At 36.7% G+C, this 24,027-nt stretch overlaps 1 protein-coding gene and 1 long non-coding RNA gene across 3 annotated transcripts; one reads left to right on the forward strand and one right to left on the reverse strand.

The window, feature by feature from the left end:
* Nucleotides 1–1,628: 1,628 nt before the first annotated feature.
* LOC104111044 (UDP-D-apiose/UDP-D-xylose synthase 2-like) lies at nucleotides 1,629–9,899 on the reverse strand. Its single transcript, XM_009620642.4, has 9 exons — nucleotides 9,435–9,899; nucleotides 8,555–8,647; nucleotides 8,256–8,363; nucleotides 3,025–3,139; nucleotides 2,811–2,944; nucleotides 2,617–2,718; nucleotides 2,443–2,535; nucleotides 2,176–2,311; nucleotides 1,629–2,087 (listed from the first exon to the last, which is right to left on the reverse strand). Exons 1-9 carry the CDS (start codon nucleotides 9,702–9,704, stop codon nucleotides 1,975–1,977), a joined length of 1,164 nt encoding a protein of 387 aa, XP_009618937.1. The 5' UTR covers nucleotides 9,705–9,899; the 3' UTR covers nucleotides 1,629–1,974.
* Nucleotides 9,900–12,927: 3,028 nt separating this feature from the next.
* LOC104111043 (uncharacterized) lies at nucleotides 12,928–16,215 on the forward strand. 2 transcript variants are annotated; one of them, XR_689589.3, is made up of 7 exons: nucleotides 12,928–13,258; nucleotides 13,643–13,685; nucleotides 13,996–14,062; nucleotides 14,168–14,229; nucleotides 14,637–14,712; nucleotides 14,861–14,967; nucleotides 15,879–16,215. It is a non-coding gene; the product is annotated as an uncharacterized lncRNA (long non-coding RNA). The 2 variants fall into 2 exon arrangements; XR_689588.3 differs by having other exon boundaries at nucleotides 12,930–13,258; nucleotides 13,984–14,062.
* Nucleotides 16,216–24,027: the final 7,812 nt, after the last annotated feature.

The raw sequence follows: 24,027 nt of genomic DNA on the forward strand, positions 1-24,027 counted from the left end.
TGAACAACTCTAAAAACGGCATAGCAGAAAAAAGACACAATGCAGCAAACTAAGTACTCCCTCTTCTTCAATATAGATGACACAACTTTCTTTATTAGCCCGTTCCAAAAAGAATGACACATTTCTACAATTAAAAATAATTCAACTTTAACTCTTTATTTACTCATTTTACCCTAATGAAAAACTTTTATAGCCAGAACATTCCGCTAATGAAAATTTTTTATAACCACACAAATGTTATAGCCCCACAAAGCTTTTACCCCTCAAGCTTTTAAGACCACAAGTTTCAAAAACTTCTTTTTTTTTCTTACTACCTTATCTAAATTGAAACGGAGACGGAAGGAAGTAATATGGTAAAAGCAAGCACTTGGAAGTTGATAGTGATATTCTCTAAAATACAACAACCACCCAGTAAAATTCCACTAATAGGGTCTGGGGAGGATAGTGTGTACGCAGACCTTACCCCTACTCCGAAGGAGTAGAGAGGTTATTTCCGAAAGACCCTCGGCTCAAAAAACAAAAAAGACAAAAGGACACAAAGGAAGACGATATTAGTATCACAACAACAATCATAGGATAAATAGGAACACCATGAAATCTAGAAGAAAGATGCAAAGCAAAGGGAGACAATATTAGTAAATATTAGTATCACCACAACAGTCATTAGAAAAATAGGAACACCATGAAATCTTAAAGAAAGATGCAAAGCAAAAGCGATAGCTAGTAAATACGACATGCACTGAAAAGCAAAATAGTAAGCCACAACATTCCCACTAGATATCTTAGACAAACCCTACATGGCTAGTCCCACCATGGTACGAAGTAAGGCACGACTCAACTACCTCCTAACCTACAACCCTAATACTCGACCTCCACATCTTCATATCAAGTGTCGTGTCCTCAAAAATCTGGAGTCTCGCCATATCCTGTCTGATCACCTCTCCCCAATACTTCTTAGGCCATCCTCTACCTCTTCTCGTGCCCTCCGCAATCAGCTGTTCACACCTCCGTACCGGAGCATCTGGGCTTCTCCTCTGAACATGTCCGAACCATATAAGTCTCGCTTCCCGCATCTTGTCATCAATGGGAGCCACATGCACCTTCTCCCCAAAATCATCATTCTTAATCTTATCTATCCTAGTGTGCCCGCACATCCACCGCAACATCCTCATTTCTGCTACTTTCATCTTCTGGATATGTGAGTTCTTAACGGGCCAACACTCAGCCCCATACATCATGGTCGGTCTAACCACCGCTTTATAAAACTTACCTTTGAGTATCGGTGACACTCTCTTGTCACACGGGACTCCAAATGCTAACCTCCACTTCATCCATCCTACCCCAATACGGTGTGTGACATCCTCATCGATCTCCTCTCCCCCCTGGATAACCGAACCAAGGTACTTGAAGCTGTCTCTACTCGGAATGACCTGCGAATCAAGCCTCACATCCACGCCCACTTCCCCTGACTCAGCACTGAACTTACACTCCATGTATTCCGTCTTCGTCCTGCTCAGCTTGAAACCCTTAGACTCAAGAGCTTGTCTCCAAACCTCCAGCCTCTCGTTAACACCGGCTCGCGACTCATCAATCAGAACTATGTCATACACATCGAAGAAACAAGACCATTTAATCAAACGAATAATAAATTATAGTAATAAATTAGGAAAATCTCAGTGGAATAATACAAGATGCTTCCAGAAGGAAGAATGATAAAATGGAGGACAACAATATCTAGAGCAGACTACATGCCTCCCTTGTCTTATGTCCCATAACTGTTGTACATAAGGCGCTAGTGACAATGCTTAAGGCTGTGAGCTATTATAGACGACGTAGATATTGTTTTTCCAAAAACAACGTAGATGACAAAAAGATACAGTGTATGAAGTCAAACCGAGTAGATGAAGATTCGCAAAGAGAATATGAAAGCCTGTCAACATGAAGCACACACTAACCACTGCTCTGATTTAAAATTCAATTTACAGTTGTCTTTGACATCGCCTGCTTGACAGCCTCAGCATAAGTCCTATGTTGGTATGTCAGTGTGGATTCAAGCAAGTCCCATAGGGATGTCTTCGGGTTCCAACCTGGTCATACAGTGACAATCGAACAGTCAGATTATTTTTGGCTTTCAGGAGTTGTCATTTCTCGATAAATAAAGAAGTAGATTATTACCAAGCTGTCTGTTAATTATGGTCATGTCTGGAATTCGCTTGTCACTGTCATCGTACCCCTCGCCGTAAAATTCTTTAGAACTTACATCAATGGTGGGTGTCTCAAGAGGAGATTCTCCACTCACCTTTGAGTACACCTGTTGTGATGCATGAAAAATAGCTGAGAGAAATTGACAAGGTGCAGAAAATACGCTCGAGAAATATAAAGCTGAAGCAATAGACACCACGAGAAGATACAGGGAAAATGACAAAGAGATCACTTAATTACCTGAGTCATCATTTCAGCTAGCTGCCTAACTGTAACTTCATTATTAGGATTGCCGACATTAAAGATCTGCCCATTAGCCCGTGCAGGATTTTCCTGAGAAAAATCACATGAATCACAATTGAACATAGTGCATTTCAAAAACAAGAACAAGGGGCTGAAGATGTCAAAACTCACAATCATCAGGAGAACAGCTTCAATAGCATCCTTAATATATATGAAGGTTCTTTGCGAGTGTCCACCGTCCACTAGCTTTAGTGGTTCATGTCTTAAAAGATTCTGCAAAAGAAATAATGAGATGATGAAATTAAAACACATACTAGCATCAGATGACCTTAAACTCCAAAAAAACAAAAAACAAAAAAACGTACATTACTAAAGCAAGCCAACACTCTTGGAACACCTTCGCTAGGACCATCAATCCCAGGTATGAAATCCATCCTAGGACCAATCCAGTTGAAGGGCCTAACAATGGTGAATTCTAAGCCATTCTCAGCACCCTCAGCTGCAAAACGTAATAAGTGAGAAACATATGATAAGAGATTCAACTTTAGAACAGTCAGACAAAGGTATAGCATAACATACCATAGATCAACCTCTCAATCAATTGCTTTGCACATGCATAGGACCACCTTTGCTTCTCAATAGATCCAAAAATACAAGGAGAAGTATCTTCCTTAAGGACATAGTAAGCAGGATCCTAGAGATAATTAGGGAAGGATCAGAACATCTCCACGAAAGAATGTTATAGATTAACTAAATATCATCTACGATTAGAGAAGGAACACGTGTGAGATTTTTGACAAGGAAAAAAGAAATTGATAACAAAAATGTAATTGTGCGTTTGGAGGCAAATTTGTGAATGAAAGAGTCAAAGTGGATTAAGCTTCTAGAAAAGCAAATATTGGCTAAAAAAAAAGAGGAATAAGAATCACTTTTCAGAAGTAAAAAGCACATTTAGAGCTGCAACAAATTCGGACTATGATGCCATTTTCATTTGCTGTTTAAGGCTTTAGATTTGTAGGGCACCCAACAGAAAACCTGTAAAGTATTTCGGAGCTATTAAAATCTCTCCCCTATTTTGCAATCAAAGCCTAGATTTGAATTCCTTAAAATAATAAAACCAAACACTTTTAAAAAAAAAAAAAAGAAGTTAGAGACTATGAGAAGGCACGGGAGAAAATATGTTATTGATATCAGATAATAAATACAATACAAGAGGTCCATATTTATAGCTATACACTACAAAGAGATATTACTCCTCTTTCAATGTGGCACAAGACTACACTATACATATCTGTAAACTAACACTCCCCTCAAGCCGGTGCATACACATCATATGTACCGAGCTTGTTACACATAATATCTGCTAGTTGATCATTCGACTTTACAAACTTTGTAACAATATCTCCTAAAAGTATTTTTTCTCTGACAAAGTGACAGTCGATCTCAATGTGTTTAGTCCTCTCATGAAACACCGGATTTGACGCAATATGAATAGCAGCTTGGTTATCACACACTAGTCCTATCTTGCTGATTTCTCCGAACTTTATAACTCCTTGAGCAACTGCTTGACCCAAACTAACTCACACGTCGCCATAGCCATGGCCCGATATTCGGCTTCGGCGCTAGATCGAACAACTACATTCTTTTCTTGCTCTTCCACGAGACCATGTTACCTCCTACTAGAACACAATATCCAGACGTAGAACGTCTATCAAAAGGTGATCCTGCCCAATCAGCATCTGTGTACCCAACAATCTGCTCGTGGCCTCGATCCTCGAATAGTAATCCTTTGCCTGGAGCTGACTTTATATACCGAAGAATGCGAACAACTGCATCCCAGTGACTATCACAGGGAGAATCCATAAACTGACTTACAACACTCACCGGAAAAGAAATGTCAGGTCTAGTCACTGTGAGGTAATTCAATTTGCCAACCAACCTCCTATATCTCGTAGGGTCTCTAAGAGGCTCCCCCTGTCCAGACAGAAGCTTAGCATTCGAATCCATAGGAGAGTCAATAGGTTTGCAACCCATCATTCCAGTCTCCTTAAGAATGTCTAAGGCATACTTCCGCTGTGAAATAACAATACCTGAGCTAGACTGAGCGACCTCAATACCTAGAAAATACTTCAATCTGCCCATATCCTTAGTCTAGAAGTGCTGAAAGAAATGCTTCAGATTAGTAATATCATCCTGATCATTGCAAGTAATAACAATATCATCAACATAAACCACTAGATAGGAGCAGAATGCCGATAAAATACAGAGTGATCAGCCTCACTACGAGTCATGCCGAATTCCTGAATAATTGTGCTGAACTTACCAAACTAAGCTCGAGGGGACTGTTTCAAACCATATAGTGACCTGCGCAATCTGCACACACAACCATTAAACTCCCCCTGAGCAACAAAACCAGATGGTTGCTCCAAATAAACTTCTTCCTCAAGATCACCATGGAGAAAAGCATTCTTAATGTCTAACTGATAAAGAGGCCAATGACGTACAACAGCCATGGACAAAAAGAGACGAACAGATGCTATTATAGACTTAGGGATAGAAACAGTGGACAAAGAAGATATAAATGCATAATGAGGTGACAACAAGCGATGATAACTTCAACCGACATAGTGGGGATTAGGATTAAGTGTGGATCGTACACCTTTGTAGAGTGCAATTGGTTGACTAAGAGGAGACAAGTCCGCAGTAGGTGCAGAATCTGATGCGCAGTAAGTCAAGAATGGTGGAGCTGCATAAGGTTGAACTGGATTATGTGGAGGAACTGGAGCTATAGGTGGTGGAGCTACAACTGGAGCTATAGGTGGTGGAGCTGGAGTGACTGAATCTCCAAAAGATGAAACTGGTAGTACCTCAGAAATATCTAAGTGATAGACCTGAACCTGTGAAGTATGATTGGGTTTCAAAGAAGGTAACATCAGCGGACATAAGGTACCGCTGGAGGTCAGGAGAGTAGCATCGATACCCCTTTTGTGTTCTCGAGAAACCTAGAAATACGCACTTAAGAGCACGAGGAGCTAACTTATCTGATCCTGGAATAAGGTTATGGACAAAACAAGTGCTTCCAAAGATACGAGGTGGAAGAGAGAACAAAGGTAAGCGGGAAAACATGATAGAGAATGGAACTTGGTTCTGGATAGCTAAAGATGGCATACGATTAATAAGATAGCAAGATGTAAGAACTGCACCCCCCAAAAACGAAACGGAGCATAAGAATGTACGAGTAGGATACGAGCAGTTTCAATAAGATGTCTATTCTTTCTTTCAGCTACCCCATTTTGTTGAGATGTGTATGGACAAGATGTTTGATGAATAATCCCATGAGATTTCATAAACTGCTAAAATGGGGAAGACAAATACTCTCGGGCATTATCACTACGAAATGTGAATAGAAACCCCACATTGATTTTGAATTTCAGCGTGAAAGGTATGGAAAATAGAAAACAGCTCAGATCATTTTTTTATCAAAAATATCCAAGTGCACCTGGAATAATCATCAATGAAACTGACAAAGTAGCGGAATCCCAAGGTGGAACTGACCCGACTAGGACCCCAAACATCTGAATGGACTAAAGTAAAAGGTGACTCTGCTCGATTATCAAGACGCCGAGGAAAATGGGAGCGGGTATGCTTACCGAGCTGACATGACTCACACTCTAGAGCTGACAAGTGAGATAAACAAGATACCATTCTCTGAAGTTTTGACAAACTAGGATGTCCCAACCGTTTATGTAATAAATTTGGTGAATCAGTAACAGGACAAGTTGTAGAAGGAAGACAAGATGTGAGTCCATGTGATTTAGCAAGGATAAGTAATAAAGTCTATTTGATTCACGCCCGGTACCAATGATCCGCCCCGTACTGCGTTCTTGTATAAAAACATGGTCATCAAGAAATAAAACAGCGCATTTAAGTGATTTCGCTAAGCGACTAACAGCTATGAGATTAAAAGGACTATTGGGAACATAAAGGACTGAATCAATAGTGAAAAGAGATTTGTTACCAAAAATATGATCTGATGCACCTGAATCAATGACCCAAGACTCAGAGGATGAAGATTGGGAGAAACAAGTCACGATATTACCTGTTTAAACAACAGAAGCTATCTCAAAAGATGTCTGCTTACATGTTTTGTACTGAATGAACTCAATATAATCTGCTAAAGAAACCATCCGACTATTCAAAGTATCGGTTCCCATGTCGCTACAATTTGCAGTAGTAGGGTTAACTTGAAATAGTGGAAATAAGTAACTCCGGTGAGAAAACTGAAGAAATAGCTTGAAAAACACTGTTTACAGTAGGAAAACAGAACATTGTTCCGCGCCGAAACACTGTTCATGCCGGAATCTACTGTAGCTGACGGAAAAACTCAAAGTGGTCGGAATGAAACAAAACCAGTGAGGGTAGGATCGAAATTACCAGGCGATCCTACAGTTCAACTGGAACTTTTTCAAAATCTGGCCGAAACAGTGCTCACGCGCCGGTCAGATCTCACCGGAACAATTTTTCTTTTCTGGGCGCGTGAGGGCGCGTGGACGTGTGTTTTCCGGTGGGGTTGACTGGGGTTTGGTCGCCGGAGCCTGAGGAGTCTTGTGGTGGTGGTGGTTTTTGCACAACACCAACAGAAAGTGATTTGCTTACAGACAGCCTTCTAAGTCGCCGGAAAATTGCACGGCGAAGAGGTCTTTCTTCCCGGAAGTCGCTGGAATGATGCACAGTGATGGGTTTCTCACTAATGCTCTGATACCATGTGAGAAGGCACGGGAGAAAATATGTTATTGATATTAGATAATAAATGCAATACAAAAAGTCCCTATTTATAGCTATACACTACAAGGAGATATTACTCTTTTTCCAATGTGGGACAAGACTACACTATACATATTTGTAAACTAACAGAGACAATATTACAGAGTAAAATGAAGAAGAATTTCCCTGTAGATTGATCTGATGATGTTAACTTGCAGCTGATACGTGTGAGATCTAGAAACTGTCTAGTTTTAGAGAACCCTAATTTTTAAGTAATGTAATAAAACAGGGCTAAATTGCACAGGATAGACATAGAGAATACATGCAGTTGAGCCCAACTCAGTTGGGATTAAGGCGTATTTATTGTTCAGGGTTTGGGTAGAAATATAAGAGGAAAACGGTCGGCTGGATCTTGGGTTTTATTTGGGTATGGCATTTTTAGTTTATGGGTTAGGTCTTTTGATTAGAGGGTGCACGTATCAATTCTGTCAAAGGAGAGGTAAATTTAAACCTGTGGCAGACGGCAGCGACAAGTATGGCCAAAAAGTATAATGGGGGATAGGATTATACAATAAAGTAGAGAGGTATATCAGACCCTTTTCCGTTTATCAAATATCATTTTCACTAAAAAAACAGTTTAGTATGCATCACTAGTACCATATTACCCCTTTGTTTTTGAGAAAACAGGAAGTATATCACAATTAAAGGATAGTTCAAGAATTTACATGATATGAAACATGAGGCACATAGAAAATACAGATCAAGATTTTGGAGAAGTTTGACATTTAGAGTCCGTTTGGATGGGCTTATATTAAGTGACTTTTAAGCCAAAATAGTTTTTAAGCCATAAGTTAGGAATTCTAACTTTTGGCTTTTGGCTTGTTTTTGTCATTTTAGCTTAAAAACAAATGCTTAAAAGCACTTTTTTACTCTATCCAAACACTATAAAATGGCTTAAAAGTTATTTTGGCTTAAAAGCACTTAAAATAAGTCAATCCAAACGGGCTCTTAACAAGAGTAATAACATGAAGAAAGTGAACTCTTACCTGTCGCAATGGGCTGTCTTCGGGCAAAAAGGCACCTATGGTTTTCCCATAAACTTCACAAGTGGAAAAGTGAATGAGACGCTTTCCATTTTCTGAGCAGTATTTAACCTGAATCAGCAATTAACATCAACTTCACACCTCAACTACCAACAGAAAACGTGAAACCTTTCTGACAAGTGACAACCCACCAGATCCAAAATTGTGCTTTATCGGTTACAAATAGAAACCCTCTTTAAACTACACTCATTTTTTTTATAATAACTATGTGAATTGTGAAGTTACAAATTTGATATGCATACCACTGGTAAAGCGTCAATGAAGTTGCTGTAGATTGTGTCAAGTGGACGGGTATTATAATCAGCTGGCGTGCAGATCGCAGCAAGGTTTACAACCTATATCACAAGAAATCAAAACGTTAGCAATAGCCAAAAGACTTGCTTGGATCAACATATAAAATTCTAGGGAAACAAATCTGAAAATATGTAGAAGTTTATGATAATCCATAATTACAATGAAAATTAAACTATGTCGTCAAAATTCTCCCTAGAATCAAGACAAAGAATCGATTTTTAAATCAAAATAGATTTTAAATTCACATACAGATCCCAAGAAATGCTTACTCTTATTTTTAAAAAAATTCAAGCTCTTCATGAAATGTGCTACTGACTTAACGAAAAATAATAAGAACAAATCTTAGAAATAGCAACTAAAAGAAAAAAGAAAAATGAACTTCCAATAATTGAAGAATGTTGCAATACACACAGCAAATCCTCATCCTAATGTCCAAACATAGGAAAAATTCAACAAGAAGCAGTAATCGCATTGCGGCTTTCCTATCAGATCAATTGAGACTCAGTTCGTTATGCCTCGATTTTTAAAATTTTCCAAAATAAGTAGCAAGGAAAATACACCCAAAAAGAACTTAAAGCAACCAGCAGAACTTAAATACATAAAATTCCAACATAGAAAACACACTATATATGACAACAACTATTGTAAATGGCAGAACGGCGTTGCTCACATCACATTTAAGTAAATTGAGAAGTTTTAAATTAAATTGATTCTATATATAAAAATGTATCATTCTTCTTAAGACAGACTTAAAAAGGGGAGAATATCACATAAATGTAAATATCTTTTTAATCGGTATATATATATACACAAAAGCAGTGAAATTACCAGATCTGCCATTTTGATGAGACCTTCAAGACGAGAATCATTCTTAATATTAATTCTATGGAACTGAATACGACCGGTCCAAGGGAGATCAGCCGGTTCAAGTAGATGCTTGATTTTATCACTGTAAACATCGACGGCGAGCACCGTGTGCGGCGTTTCATTCATCAGCTTCTCACATAAGTGGGACCCAATGAAACCACCGGCGCCGATCATGCATATTTTCATCGGCTTTATAACATTGCCGTCTAGATCTACTCTCCCTCCTGCCATTTTTCCCTGCAAAAATTCCACTTTCTCTCTCTAAAAATTCGAGTTTCTTTCTCTGTAGGAAGGGGGAAAATGGAGGGAGGAGAGAGTTGGTTCTGAGTTTGTGTTTATATCTGGTGTATGTATATTCTTAATTCTTAATCTTTACACGCTAGAGCAAGATTATTGGTTTCATGTTGTCAAGTGACAAAGTGCAGTTGGATAAATGTGTAATCGGCTGGATTTTTATCTAATTCGGGTTTTTTAGTTATTGAGTTTTAAATTTTTTGGAAACAGAAATATAGTGGTCATTTGGACATAAGAATTGTAAAATGACAAAAAAAAAAAGTGAAAAAAAAATCAAAAGTTATGTTTGGACATGAATATAATTTTGAGTTGTTTTTGAATTTTTGTGAGTGATATAGTAAAAATTTGGAAAAATAATTTTTGGAGTTATTTAATATTTTCAAAAAATTTAAAATTCAATTTTCAAGTGAAATTAGAAATTTTATGATCAAACACTGATTTTGAAAAAAAAATTAAAAAAATTAAAAAAATCTTATGTCCAAAGGGACTCAAAATCGTGATTAACGAAACAAAATTACTTTCTAAAAGCTTGACATCCCTTTTCTGGTTTTTACCTATCTCAGGGGAGGAGCTATCGTATTAGTTACGTATTTGGATGCACCCAGTAATTTTTGTTTAAACTATATATTTGTATTAAAAATTTATTAAATATATATAATTATTTAATGGTAAACCTAATAACTAAACTAGTTATGGGATGAGGAGGCTCTTATAAGAAAAAAAGCATGGTTCTTTCGGTTTTGCATCCGAGGTAAGCAGGTTCCGCTTTTATATCTTGGCTCCGCTTTGACCTATCTGATTGTCCGGAACTCATTAGTCTGACTGGTCAACTACAAATCCTGAACAGATAAAATGTGTTTTACCAAAAGATTCTCTATTTTATGAATTTGAATACTTGAATGATAAAAACTTGGTTGCCAACTCCATCGTGAAAGAATATTAATAGTTATATGATCCTTGGAGGCGGATGTATAATTTAAAGCCCAACCTTAAGATTCTTGACGTTGAAGGTACATCGATTAATTGTAATATATTAATTATGTTGTGGTATATCGACTAATTCATTTGACATTTTATGAATTTCTCAATAAAATTTACTCACTGAATTTGGAACAAATAAACTCGCTAGTGGTGTAATACTTGGAATTCGAACGTGAGATTTTCAGATTGTTACATTTATGCTAAAGAGACCTTAAAAATATCGTGTACTCAAATTGTTATATAATATCAAATAATAAACAGGACTCAATCCCGAACTATTCTAGATAGGGTGTATAAATCAACTTATCAATTTTACTCACAATATTAATAATAATATAGTCAAAACGGTAAATGATAATTAACAAAAGTATCACAAAACGAGCTCATCTTTCCATTATTGAAACATAAAAATTTGTCCATTTAGAGTTAACACTATTGAATGAAACAAGAAGTTGGATCCAATATAAAACATTGCACATGGCGTGAATATGATAGCTATGGATTCTAATAATTGTGATTTTTTGGATAATAGATCGAACAATTGAGCAAGAAACACCGACAAAGCCATGAGCTGCTCCATTTTTTCTTATTCATGGGGTGGCCCCCTCTACTAATAAACACTCCGACTAAGCTTCCAGAAAGACAAATCCAACATTTAAATTTTAGGTTTATGAATCTAGGATATTTACCTCAAATGTTAGTACTTGAGTTTGAAATTTAATACTTAGTCTTATTTTATGAATTTCTTAATATACACGATATTTGAGTCAAAATTATTGAGTTCAATCGAACTCGTACATACTAATTTGTCACGACTCAAAATACAAACCGTCATGATGACACCTAATCAGAGGCGGACCTACATGTTGCAATGAGGGGTCACTGGATCCCGTAAGCTTCGGCAATTTTTTTGTATATGTATATGTATATACCTTGAAAATAGTTAATTTAAAGCACTTGGCACCCTGAACACTAAAAGTTTTTAGGGGGCACTTGTTGAGCAGAATATTGTACCCCCATCATGTTAAAATCCTGGGGGTCCACCTCTGCATCTAACTCAACCCGCTAGGTAAGCCAGATAACAATAAAATATATTGTAGTAATAATGCTAAGAATCAAGAAGGAATTAACTAAATTTTATGCAACTCCCCAAGGACTGGTATTACAAGTCATGAGCCACTAAGACTTAGATTTTTATAAATAAAAAAATGAATTGAAATAATTACAACATCTATTTGGATTATACATGAATAGAACTGGAATCTAAAGCTACCAAGGATAAGTGATAACCATAGCTTGAACGCACGTACATCTTCAATGCCAGCCCTTACCATACACAACATCATAAACACCAAGCTCTCCACGCAAGGTGCAGAAGTGTAGTATGAGTACAGCCGACCGCATGTACTCAACAAGTATCCTAACTAACCTCAATGATATAAAAGAAACAAGAATTATATATGATACTCACTAACACATGTGCAGTTCATAATTTCAACAAGTATAGAAAAATTAAGTGATCAAATTAGGAAATCTTAGGTAAAACCATTTTTGATGCTCACAATTCTTAGATTTAAAGTGTTTTGCTCATTCAACAATCCAGCATATAAGGAAAATATGCAAGTAAATCAGGTAAACAGTCAAGGAAATTATAAGTAAAGATGAAATACAATAACCAAATGTCAGTTAGTTGGGGGTACACAACCCGATCCAATAACAGTAACTAGCTCTCCTAGAACTCACATCAACCAGAAACCCATCAGTTTCTCACAATCCGCGTGTACACCATCAAGAGAAATATATGAAAGGGTGACCTTAGGGGATGGATCTCTATCCGCACGCTGCACGGTCAACTCACATGCTATAATATCAATATCTGGATCTGCATAGATAACTCACGTATTGCATGGACAACTCACGTGCTAATAACGTCAATCCGTCTGGCATGGTCACAGGCACAATGTCATAATCTGCCTGACATGGTCAGAGGCATAACAACACAATCCGCTTGGCATGTCCACATGCATCTAGTCCAATCATATCACACAGGAGCAATTAAACAAGAATACACGTATGTGATGAATGAATGGCAAATCCAATGCTCCTGGACTGATATAAATGATATATTAAAGTGTAGGCATGTGCACAGTGGACTATATAATCCACTACAACAAAAATGGCTTTTAGTGGCAAATATTTGGTGGCAATAAGATAATTGCCGCTAATTCACTTAATAAAGTCAAATATTTGGGGGCAATTGACCATTTGCCGTTAATAAAAATATTTTTGTGGCAATGGAGAAGAACAGACTAAGGATCATTTTTTATGTCTTCTCTCCATTTTTTTCCCTCGATTGAGAAGAATGTTTTATTTCTCTTCAGAATCAATTTACTCAATTAGTCCTTTTTGCTAAACAAAATTTTGCCCATATAACACTTTGAGCGATCGTGATACCGTCTCCGATCAATCTCTGACAAACCCGCTATGCCTTTCTCCGGTGAAAATGACTGGTAAATTCTTCCATTTTCTATCCTCCCTCTTGTTATCGAGCATTTGTTAGGGTTTCTATTCTCATAGTTCCAAAATCAGTAATAATCTAGTGCCTTATTTCTGAAAGAAAAACCGGGGAATGAAATTGAGAGTAGCGATGTTCCAAGGAGTTTTGATTGATTTGAGAGAACAGAGAAAAAAAATAATGTTGTTTGTTACGTTCTGAGAGCAAAATCGGTGTATGTCGTGGTAGTCAAGCATTTTTGCGGCTAACTTGTTTGTGAAAATGCCTCTCAGACTACTTGTTTTACATTAGTTGTGGAATTTTTAGTGTATCGAGCACTGTTGCTATTAGTATGAAATGAGTAGTTATATTCTCACAGTAATTTTGGTATTTCTTACAGGTTGTGTTGTTATCTCGGGTGTTAAGGAAGTGCAATATGACTGGTAATTGATAGATTTGTTCTTGTTATGTTATAGCTTTTATGTAAATCATGGGATTAGTAGTGCTGTAAGCACGACAGTCAGCACCTGATAAGGAATAGTCTGATGTGCTTATGCTCGACAATAATACCTCGGTTATGTTTTATTTCGGCTCATTAGAACATCGTGAAAATGCCTTCAATTTATGTTGAATTTCATTTTCTTAATGCAATGATTATATCAAGTCTGAAGCAATCTAAAATTATTACTGTTATAAGTAGTTCGTTTAAGCTTCAATCTTTTTGTATGATTGTTTGCACAGTTGTATTAGCAGGTTACAAAAAAATATTTGATATCTTCTCGAGTTGGAATGCTAGTTCAGCATTGATGAGAATTTAGGTGTAAGTATCAAACTGATTACTTGGTGAAATATGATCATTGCTTTCAGATGGACTCATGGGTTTTACAGTTTGTTTGGAATAACCTTCATAACTTTATTTCTGCAGCAAAGGAAGAGGAGGATACGCTATATGAAGTACAACTAATTTCCAACCCAACACTATAGATTGTGAGTAATTTTGCAACTGTGGGTATAGCCTATTGCTATAGAAGGTTCATTCTGCCATATCAATATCTAAATACTTTTTCAATATTGCATTTTACATTATTGAATCTATAGGAATATAGAATAATAGAAATGAAAGCCCCACATGGTGCCACATTGTATGAGACCTGCTTTTGTTTACCACCGCAGATATGTAAATTTTTGAAGACGTGGTTCCCTGTTATTTCTTATAGGAGAGTTGTGGTGTTTATGCATAGGTGCCACATCCTCCACTTTTTGTTGTAAGATGGGTCCTTCTATAGATCTTAAAATCCTCAAAAGGACAACATTTGGACTTTGTTGTAATTTTCTCTTTGTTGTAAATGTTTTCTTGGGAATGATTAAGCAATCTTTGAAATTTCAATGATCAGGCTGGCATCTATTTTGGAGGCTGCTGTTTCTATTAAAGTTAGTAAGATACCTGAGAATGTTGGAAAGCTTATAACGGTATGTTCAATTACATATTTGCTGATAATGTAGATTTCTGTGCTGCATTTTATTTTCGTTTCTAACTTACCAAACTTTAGTATTCAATTTTCAATTCTTGCACTTCAGTGAAGATTGTGGTTTTTAAAATATAATTTGACTCTTCTAGGTGCTACTCTAAGAAGTCTTTTGATGGAGTGATGGACCAAGGATTGATCTTCTAGACAAAGCGTTAAGGATGGTAGACCGTTGGATGAGGAGTCTTCAAATACAGTTGTATGATTTCTTATACAATTTTATAGTGGCTCACTCTTCACTAAGTACGCTTCTCTGTAGTGCTTTTCATGTCTAATGCATCATAACCTGTAGAGGCTTCAAATGATGGAGTGATCCTCATAATTTTATGTCTCTTCTTCCAGCTGTTTCTTTATCATTTCTTGTAGCTGGAATCCTGAAAACACCTGAAAGGCATATCCTTAATTTTTTCTTAGTAGTGACTTCTAACTCTCCTCACTATCATCAATTCCTTGTAACTTGGGACCCAACTCTTCTTCTGTATTACCTTAAAGATATGAGTTCTAACAGGACAAATTCCCTTCCATCAATAAGTGATAGATCAATATTAGATTTTTATAGAGCGAAGTACAATAAACATGTCTTTAAACAAGGAGTTTTAAGCTAATCTTTGTATTTGACCTTAAAGAATATATAGTCAAAGCTGGTGATTTTGGTTTTAGCTTGAAGTCATGAAATTTACGAATGGTACAAACTACAAAGGCCTCTATATCAAAAGTTATTTTCTGTAGAATAGTTTGCTTTTAAGGCTTAGATTGTATTAATAAAGTATTTCCATGTTCTACTAGAATCTCTCTGTTTTTCACGAAGATGTGGTCTTATGATTTGAGAAGCATAATATCAAACATGGCTCTGTTATCTTACTTTTAATTGTCTCTGTTGGTTTAATACCTTGACATCTTGCTTAAAAGGAGTAGCTATTTTACTATGATGCTAACTTAACAAACTGTTCCAAGACATTATATATATTACAAGTTGATTCATAGTACGATTGATTCTCAAATGGTACAAAAATTAGTACTTTAATTCCTGCTATATTGTTGGATTTGCTCTCATGTGTGTCATAATATATATTTTATCTGCAAGTTCTTACTGTGTGATGTTGAATACAGGAATTTATACAAGAATATTCGACTCAAGATCATGCTAAATATAGATGCCGAGAATATCACATCGTCAATGAGGGAGAAGAAGATCAAGAATATCACATTGTTAATAAGGGATGTGGTCTACAACCTAAAGTTTAGTTGTCTTGTACATTAGGATGCTTACATCTTTTACAAGTCGCTATATGAGTTGATGTGTTGAGTTTGATAGTTCTTGTTTTAAGTGAATGACATTATGAGTGATAATTCTTCTAGTATGAGCCTTGTAACTGATTGTTCTTGTGTTTGATGTTATAAAATAGTACTCGGTTAAATATGTGAATTGAAGTGAATTTATGGTCAATTTTTGCTGCCATAATAATTGTCACTAAAATATATACCCTTTATTATCAATTATTGCATTTTTGCCGGCAATAACAAAAGCCACATAATATGTAGGATAGTACAGTTCTTAGATAGCTTTAGTGGCTATAGTAATTGCCGCTAAATAAATGCCAATAAAAGTAATTATTTTTAGAATAAAATGGATCTTTACCGGTATTTGGCATACATGCCGCTAGAGGCTTTAGCGACTTTGGATCCAATGGCATTTAATCAATTGCCGGTAAATATTTTTGCAGCAATAACGATTGCCGCCAAAAGGAAAATTTATTGCCACTAAAAGTCTCTTTTGGTGTAGTGCTATCATAGCTCAAATCGGCAATTTCATCACATAATAGCATTTATCAAGTTCATTTAGGGATTAAACCTCTATATAGCCTCAAACACGGCTCAAATAGTTCATACAATGTTACAAATATGAGAAACATCATAGCTTAAAGCTTAACAATCAATTATAGGCTTATCATAGCCAAACGTAACCCGAACATGGATAAATACCCCCGATGTCAGCACATGGATTCAAATCCCATACATGCGCACACCCATAGCACATAGCTATCACAAATAATTCAGACAACTAGTGGCTCAACCAAGTTTAGATAGGATTCTTAACTCAAACAAGCCAAATCCAATACCGAGCAAGCCAACCAATACTCTAGAACTGCTCAGCCGGTCATAGCTCTTCTTGAACTGCTTCTTTATGTTATTCCAAAGATAGAAGATGCATACATAGTGGGAAACCTGGATACACAATTGAAGCCTCCCTCAATATGCTTGGATGACAATCGGATACGATGCACATGCTTTCCCTTTCCCCAAAAGCTTGTCTAAACATTTCAAAAAATCATTCTGAGGAAGCATCATTTTCATAATCAACCACAACATATGCTAGTGGAAAACTTTTATTGGGTTAAGCAAATAAGAAAGCATTCACATGTTATTTTTGTACTACACAAATAATAACTATTTATAACATATATAATTATTATACGAGACTGCGACAGATTCATACAAGTAAAACTCTTTATATAACTCATATGCCGCATCTTGTGCACTTGCTGTTAACATTGTCCCCCAAGTGAATTCTTGATAGCAATTGAAGATAAAGTGTAAGGATGACTCATAAAAACTTCCCTTTCTACGTGTTTGCAAGGGATAACTAAGAATATTGTTGAATCAACTTACTTTGCCAAAAGCAGATCCTTATGACATTCTTTCTTATAAAGAATGAAATAAATTATAAAGGTCCTTTTTTTATAGCGGTGTGGGCCCCACTTATAAGGCTTACTTTAGCCGCTTTAAAATCTCTTAAATGTCACCTTTCACATAAATTTAAGAATCATTAAATTGGCTTTAACTTGCTGCCATGTCTTCATAAACCCACGTGAAGGTTGTCCCCTTAGAATTATCCAAAATCTTCACCTAAATAATTATCCACAAAATTCAATTTACAAATTAATCTCCCACTTAAAAATTTATAATTATCCAATTATCCACATAATTAAGAATTATTTCAAATTACATAAAATACTACTCTCTTTTAATACACTTTATACACCTTACTATCATGGCCATGTGGTACCTTGTATGGTACTAGTCCATAAATACCGGGTATTTTAGCTCGGGCCGTATTTTATCCCAAAATGTCAAACTTCGACGAAATTCATTTTCTTCGATTTTCTTACCCTCCCACCTTCACGAATTTACTCGTCACTTATTTGAAATAGCATAATGCTTATAATCTCAAAATAATCTCATTCCCGAACTTACAACGATTAACTTACGACAAAACTTTAACGTACGAAAATGCAGGATGTAATATCTCATTTTCGAGATTTCATCAATTTACTCATGGCGTACTTTTATGTACGAAAATATGTGGTGTAACATCATTCCCCCCTTTGGAACATTCCTCCTCGAATGTTGACTGATGCACTTATCATTCTCATAACCCATAGCTCTTGCGAATACTTTAATACTATTCTTTCCATTTAGGCAATTGTTCTTTGAATAAATCCGAAGGCTAGGGCATTCCACCTTTAGGCCTATTTCTCACACCACGGTCTGTGGTCGGATTTCTTCCAATCTCGTAACTCTTGCTACCTTCTGTCATACAACCTGTACGACTTTTTCCTTGTATGTGCGCCTATGCGACTCTTTCTCTCTTTTTTCCTCCAGTTTTTCGCCAATCTCTAGGCCTCACTTTGTAAGCATATACAGAGCTTGATAAGATGTCTCTCTAGGCATCTATAGGTATACTGAAGTTCTTTGCTCGATAATTTGTTGAACTTACGAATATTGCTATATCTTATTTCATATACCCGGTTATCCATTCGTATGACTTTACTCCATCTAGGTAGGTCATACTATACCATAACTCTTACTTCGATTTATCGTACTGAGGTCTGCTATCGAACTCCAGGTTACTTTCGTTGCTTATCCCATATGTATAAATCTAAGTCCTTTAATGTTTCCTCATTACTGTTCATCTTAAGAATGACGGCCTAATCTCATCTCATACTTTGTGACTTTTGTCCATCCATTGTTGATTCACCTCAATACTGATCTACAATATACCACTGATGACTTGAAACTTCTTACGTAATACCTTGCCACTAGGGCTTATGTTGCATCGAGGAATATTTGAAGTGATTTTCCTGATCCACTTAGCGGCGATACTGTACTTCAATAACCGTATTTTGTAGCATCCCAATGTGATTCACTTATGCGGGTATTTTAATCCCGTGCAATTCATGAAATTCTCTTCAAATCATTACTCAATCGAAGGCCAAAACTCCATCCTTTATCTATCACAATTACACCCTCATTGTACTATCAAGGCGGCATTCCATCTCTTCTAAATGCCATTAGTCTTAGACTTCTTTGAGTTCATTTAGGATATACTGAGCTTTGTATAACTTAGAGAAACCATTAGCTCTTCTTATTTTCATGGGCTTAATCCTGAGGACTTATCCATTCTCGTCACCTTCTCACTCGCCCTTTCTTATCCTTACTCCTGTCTTCCTAAAACCTTGTCGCTTTACCATACTTTAGCTTGCGACCTACACATATCTATTTATATTATTCGCCACCTTCCTTCAACTTGCTTGCACCATAGATTTTCTTATGTTATTCTGGAACATCAAGCGAGACATCATATCGTCTCCAACTCTTCTTTGCTCTCTTGACTAGATCTCTCAGTACCTAGAAACCATAGGCTGTAAGATATGCCACTGAGAATGCTGCTCTCATTCCTGGATACTGAATCCTTGCGCTTCTAGCCTTTTATCCGAAGTATGAACTGTTCACAACCTTCTGCATTTGAGTATCTCGTACGTTGTTTACCTTTGCCTTAAAATCTCGCATCATATCTTCTATCTCTTTCATGACCTCCTTTCCACATAGGTACAATTCACATCCACAACTTGAAGCTTTTATTATAACAATTGCACCTTTGGTGCATGCACAATCCGGTGGGAGATTCATACTGACTTCTTATGAGACTGGTACTCTTCTGACTGGATTTATCGTAGAGTCGTTATAGAATATGGCTATTATACTATCTCTCTCGTACCTCTGATATCTAAGAGTAATCATGCAATATTCTCAATCACGAGGTCAATAATTATTGTTTTGGTCCAATAATCAGATTCCTGATTTACTTCGTTGATATAACTCTTTAATTTCCTCCTCTTTCTGATCAGCCTTTATGCTTAAGCTATCTTCTGATCTGCGGCTCATGGTATTACTTTAGCCTTTCATGGACTCTATGGAATATCCAGGATACAATCTTTTAACAATTCAATCCCTTGTCTACGACCTGGACTCAGTTCTTTCTTTTAACTTATACTGGAGTCTTCTATGACTGTATGATTAGAAACATATATGTTGCATGGATAATACTCCGAAATCTTAAGTGCGTTCATAATGTAACTAACTTTGGATTATTGATCGAATAATTCCTTCCGTTCCTTCTCAGATTTCTTTAAATGTAAGCAATTACTTTTTCTGGTCATTTTACCGCTCATTGCATGAATACTTGGCTTATCTTAGTGCCTACACATATTGGAATTCCGTAAAACCAGTAAGATCTTGAATATCACCTTTTGATTTTTTTTCTTCCCGTTCATAGCCACGATAGGGGCCACTTTCTTGTGGAGTACATACAATTTTGTAGTGAGACTGTTGTTACACGATGATTTCCTCTTTAGGTCACTGTGCTTAGGTTGAAGCCTTCTTCCTTATTTCCTCAGCTAGTCTTTCATTGTAGTACTTAGGGAGGATCCTCTGACTCTTGTAAATCCGTGAGCTTATTATATCGTATACTCAACGGAATTTTTTGATGTCTTTCCTCACCTATAATTATCCGTAGTTACTTACCTCTATGCCCTTGTGTTTGTAGGGTTGCTTCTGAACTTGATATTTGACTGTCTTCCCGGTGGGAGTCTCTTTTTATTCCATAATACTTATACGGTATCTTTAACTACCCCAACTCCTATCAGAATATTTCTCAAGGTCATGATGTCATATCTGTGAGACTGAATTCCCCATGTTGGGGTTTACCCTGTTTATCATGCACGATCTATTGATTTGTTTGTATCCTCTTATCTATCCATAACTAGGCTCTTCGTGATCAACTACTAATCACTCGTTGGTCTACTCTCTTATAAATATTCCGTGTAATCTTTATCGTGTTATTTCCTTTGTCTTAACTTACCTCTCGCACTGGCTCCTTATTTATCAATAACATCTCGGGCAGGAACCCTTACTTCCTTTCCTTGACATTGTGTTTGCATAATGTTCCGGAATCATAGCATATCTGTAGGATTTGAATGAGTGCAATCTCATCCCTTTCTTATTTTTATCGCATTCTTACTTTACCATTCCATAGTTACTAGAACACTAAATTCTGACTTAATGCCACATCAAACTATATTCCCCCCCTTAGGGGAGAACTAAGATTTAGTGCTACGATGTTCTACGTATAGATGTTTTACCTTCTCATCTTTGGCATCTTTTCACATCATCGATGATTGTCGCACCCCTCTTTCTCGCGAAATCGGGTTTCGACACGTGCCAACTCTTTTAAAGGAAGGTGTTAAAAGAGAGAGTCGCCACCTAATGGGTTTGAGGTGCGTTAGGGCACCTATTTGCAAATAACTCTAGTTTAAACAGTTTGCGTCACCAAAGATCAGGTAAGGGCTCAAAGTACCTCGAAGAGAAGGTGTTAGGCACTCTTCGAGGTCCACAACTGTGGGTCCCGGCCGAACTTGAATTATATGAATTAGTCAAATAGTCATAGAGAAAAGGAAGAAGTTTGAAAAAACATCATTATTAGAAAGTCCTTGAGTAAACACAGATAATTGGTTTAAAGACAAGATGGGGGGTCCTAAGTTTTTTAGCCTAAAGGATCGCCCCGTGCAACATAAATAATACTTCGTAACTCCCTCGAGGTGGGGTGTTACTCGTATTATTCAGCGGGCATAGACTATTATCTCCTGCTACCCGATTACTATCTTTAAGTTTTTACCTAAAGCGTACTAGTTGATTCTAACCCGTGCCCTATGCGCGCACTACCCGTCCCTTGCCTATGGCCCATGAGGCGTTTGGACCTCTATTTTGGATGGTTTTTAGACTTAGCTTAGGCTGCTCAAAAATGCTAAAACTAGGTGACATACAAAACAAGTTGGACTTCATGTAAAAGCAATTAAGGGCTAAAGTTAGCCTCCACACTTAGACAACAAATGCACATGAACAAATTTTAACATTAAATGTTAGACAATTTCAGGATTGAGGCAAATTAAAGCCATTAGGCCCTATAGACATGGTTTCTATGTGACCTTGGGATTCAAACATACATGTAGTTTCAGATACAAGGTGTCGTTTTAGATACAGCTTCTAAGCAACTACACAATTGCCCGCTGATTACAGATTATAAGCGATTAAACCTATAGACATGCTATCTAGGTGATTTACACAGTAGTTAGCAGTGATAACCATGGAAGATATTCAAAACTACTCAGTTTGATCCTATAAGCATGCTTTCTTATAGAAACAGTGTTGAAAGTTCAATAGTAACACTTAAAAGCGAGTAGGATTACCCCATAGGCAGGATTTCTACAATTAGCGATTAAAACTGGCTTTAGCTCCTATAGGCATGTCTCCTAAGTGAGCAATTATAACAACAACACATTAACCAATTAAAACCCTATATGCATGATTTCTAAAATGCAAATTTGCAGAACATAATATAACATAACCCTAGGGTCAGAGTATCTAATGAATATGCCGTAATGCAAATTGAAACATTGGTCACTTTATTTCCTATAAATATGATATCTAACAAACATGTAGAAGCTGAATATGTTAAATGAATTAAACACTCAAGTCCTATAGGCAGGTTATCTAACACACATAGTAGCGGAACATGTTCGAAAAAAATTAAATACCTATAGGCAGGATTTCTACCTGTTCATGCAAATATTAGAATAAACCCCTTTTCCCAATTTTACGAACACCCAATTGTTATTATAACATTATTACAAGACCAATGAGTGAAATAAAATACATAATTACAGAATAACTATAGTGGGCCTAAGGAAGGCCCAATGTATACCTAGCCTAGCTAGGCCTTCAATACAGTTTCACAACAGCCCAGAAATAATCTCAATTTACACAAAATAGCCCACATCTAGTAGCCATCAAAAGTCCCAGAAGTATGGCCATTTACACAAACCAACTGGTTTATCCAGTAGTTGAGAAGAGGGGGCAAAGTTGAGTAATTAAGAAAAGTGGCAAAGAACCTGGACACTAGTGTGTCACAGTTCCCAAGGGCTTCAAGATCCCAGGGCAGTACTCACACTAGGAAGGTTGATAGAGGAGACTTATGGGGAAGGGCTTTGGCTTTCAGCCAGCTCCAGAATTAGAAACAAATGATAAAGATAATAAGTTTGGAAAAGCATTTGCAAACACTATAGAATAATCACATAATGAACTCCAAAAGCAAATTAACACACTGGACAGGGTGACATGTGCTAAGGAACAAGGAGCCTGGGATTGCAAGTTAACAAGCAATGGTATTAGACTATTAAAACCAAGTAATGCAACTAATTTAGGACTTAAGGGATCATATTATACCAAACACAAGAGTTAAGAATTATAATATAAATAGGATCAGGTAACATAGAGAGTATCATTCAAGGAGGATTAGTTTAAAGGATAACAGATTGTTAGAGGTGCAGAATTGGACATGGCAAGAACACATAGAGTGGCAACGATAGTCATAGGATCATACTACACTTAGAGTAAGGTCTTAAACAAGTTAAGGCATGATAATAACATCAATTAATCACTAGAAGTTCAGAATTAGGCAGAAAACATGGATTAAACCATATAATCAAGGCAGAACATTCGAATTATCAACAACACCAAACTAAACATGCTTCATTCTCTCTAAATTAACTAAGTTAGGTGAAAAGACATTATTAGGCTAGCAATTATAGGCAGAATCACATATAAAGAGAGTCAAGAAAATACATTAAGTTGTGCAGTTTCACAGAACATGCTAACATAAGAGAATAAATATTGCGAGGATTTAGAAACTAACCAGTGATTGTTCAATAAACAAGAAAAGAACAGCAGTAAGGACCCAGAGTCTCAAATGTGTCAAGTTTCCAAGGGTTTCAAGAACCCAGGGCAGTGCTCACACCCGAGAGATGGTTAGAAAAGTAGAAATCTAGTGGCCTTGGCTCTCAGTCGGCCAAGAGCCAAACAT

Source organism: Nicotiana tomentosiformis, chromosome 1 (assembly GCF_000390325.3).
Source record: "Nicotiana tomentosiformis chromosome 1, ASM39032v3, whole genome shotgun sequence".
NCBI classification, from domain to species: Eukaryota; Viridiplantae; Streptophyta; class Magnoliopsida; order Solanales; family Solanaceae; genus Nicotiana; species Nicotiana tomentosiformis.